Source organism: Colobus angolensis, unplaced genomic scaffold (assembly GCF_000951035.1).
Source record: "Colobus angolensis palliatus isolate OR3802 unplaced genomic scaffold, Cang.pa_1.0 Scaffold120, whole genome shotgun sequence".
Lineage (NCBI taxonomy): Eukaryota > Metazoa > Chordata > Mammalia > Primates > Cercopithecidae > Colobus > Colobus angolensis.
This window is the reverse complement of record NW_012113142.1, coordinates 1,546,836-1,548,638: the sequence shown is the minus strand read 5'-3', so window position 1 is coordinate 1,548,638 and position 1,803 is coordinate 1,546,836. Positions and strand designations below refer to the sequence as shown.

The following is a 1,803-nucleotide window of genomic DNA, read 5'->3' as shown; positions in this document are numbered from 1 at the left end:
CACTTATTAGGGCAACAGAGTGAGATTCCGTCTTAAAAAAAAAAAATTCTTCTTTCCTCTAGTGACTCTAATGCCTTGCTATGTGGCCTTGAGCAAGCTGCTTCCTTTTGCTGGACGTTGATTTCTATATATGTGAAAGGAGAGAGGAGTTGGGTTAAGGGACTCCCTAGGGGCCATGGAGGCCTGACACCTTGACTCAGCATTTCCAGGATGTGATGGACCTGCTGAGAGCTCTCGGATGATGCTCTTGAACCGTCCTCCATCCCGAACCCTGTTTCCTCCTGAGAGTCCTGCCCAGAGTCTCTCCTGCTGCCACAGAGAATGCATTTATGCTCAGACAGTGACTTCAGTTACAAGAGAACGGGGGACAATGCTTTATTGACTTGGCACCTATGAACGGGTGGCTACAGGCCCCCAGGGTTCTTTGCTCCTGCAAAGTGGAGGCTCTGTGGTGGGGACGGCATAAATCAGAGATGCTGCCAGCTGCAGGGAGGGGCCACTGTCCCTGCTTTGGCCCCTCCCCCAGTCCCCTTGTCCAGCCGAGCACCATCTGAGTGAGTCCAGGCCCTCGCGGAGCCGGGCAGGGCAGGGACCCAGGTTCCTCTGCAGCCCCTGAGGGCCCAAGGTAAGAGATGTAGGCCCCTCCTGCCTTCCCTCGTCTTGGGGATCCCAAGATGGATTGGGGGAAGAGGAGATACCCCATTTAAAGAGCCCCTGAGCCTCCTGGATCTAGGGCAAGGAAGGCAGGGGCTGGTGCTATAAAAAGAGCCCCACCAAAGGGAAGTTAGGAATCATTTCTCTTCCCCTCGTTTTGGTTTTGGCTGAGCAAAACCATGGGAGCTTTCACTGAACTGGGCTCACAATAGTCGATGACAGGCTGAGGTCACGCAGTAAGTGGATGGGGGTACAGCCAGGCTCCCCCACGCAGGACTGCACTGTCTGGGTAGGCTCTCTCCCAGGCAAGGGAAGAAGGGGCAAAGTGAGCTGTAGTTGTCACAAGAGGAGGGCTTCCTGGAGGAGGGAGGGCAGATCACAGCTCCCGGAAGAAGAGGTGGTGTATAGAGCGGGCTGGCTCATGAAGGCTGGCACAGGACACCGGCATCCTCACTGTGGTCGCAGTTGTGGGCATCCCAGCGGATGTGAGAGCAGAGCAGCAGGGCACTCTCTTCCCCACGGCACTTGACATTGTCCAGGAGAATGGGGCCTCGGCCTGGGCCAAAGTGAGCCTCACCAGGGGCTGCGAGGGCCTGGCCACAGCCCAGCTGGCGGCACAGGACACCGGCTGCCCGCAGGTCCCAAGCATCATCACAGACAGTGCCCCACCGTTGCCCTAGGTAGAGCTCTACACGCCCCTCACATCGGTGGGCTCCATTGACCAGACGTAGATGCCCTGTGGGGGGACAAGGGCTGGGTTGGAAGGGGCTGGTCCATGCCGGGCCACTCCCAAGCTAGGCCAGGTTGGGAGTAAAGAGAGGTCTGAGACACTCTGAGCACTATCCTAGGAGCCACTAGATGAAGGCAGACACAATAAATTAAAGTAAGATTGGCACTGGCTGGGCACTGTGGCTCACACCTGTAATCCCAGTACTTTGGGAAGCTGAGGTGGGCGGATCACAAGGTCAGGAGATCAAGACCATCCTGGCTAACATGGTGAAATCCCGTCTCTACTAAAAATACAAAAAAGTAGCTGGGTGTGGTGGTGGGCGCCTGTAGTCCCAGCTACGTGGGAGGCTGAGGCAGGAGAATGGCGTGAACCTGGGAGGCGGAGCTTGCAGTGAGCTGAGATCACGCCACTGCACTCCA

The 1,803-nt window shown here is 56.7% G+C and overlaps 1 protein-coding gene across 1 annotated transcript in view; it reads right to left on the bottom strand.

Annotated features, from left to right (window-relative positions):
• Positions 1–354: 354 nt before the first annotated feature.
• Positions 355–1,803, bottom strand: part of SSC4D (scavenger receptor cysteine rich family, 4 domains) — a 23,266-nt gene continuing 21,817 nt past the window's right edge. The window contains exon 9 of the mRNA XM_011930813.1: positions 355–1,390. Coding sequence (XP_011786203.1) covers positions 1,074–1,390 — 317 coding nt within the window. The 3' untranslated portion in view covers positions 355–1,073. The remainder of the gene's footprint in view (positions 1,391–1,803) is intronic.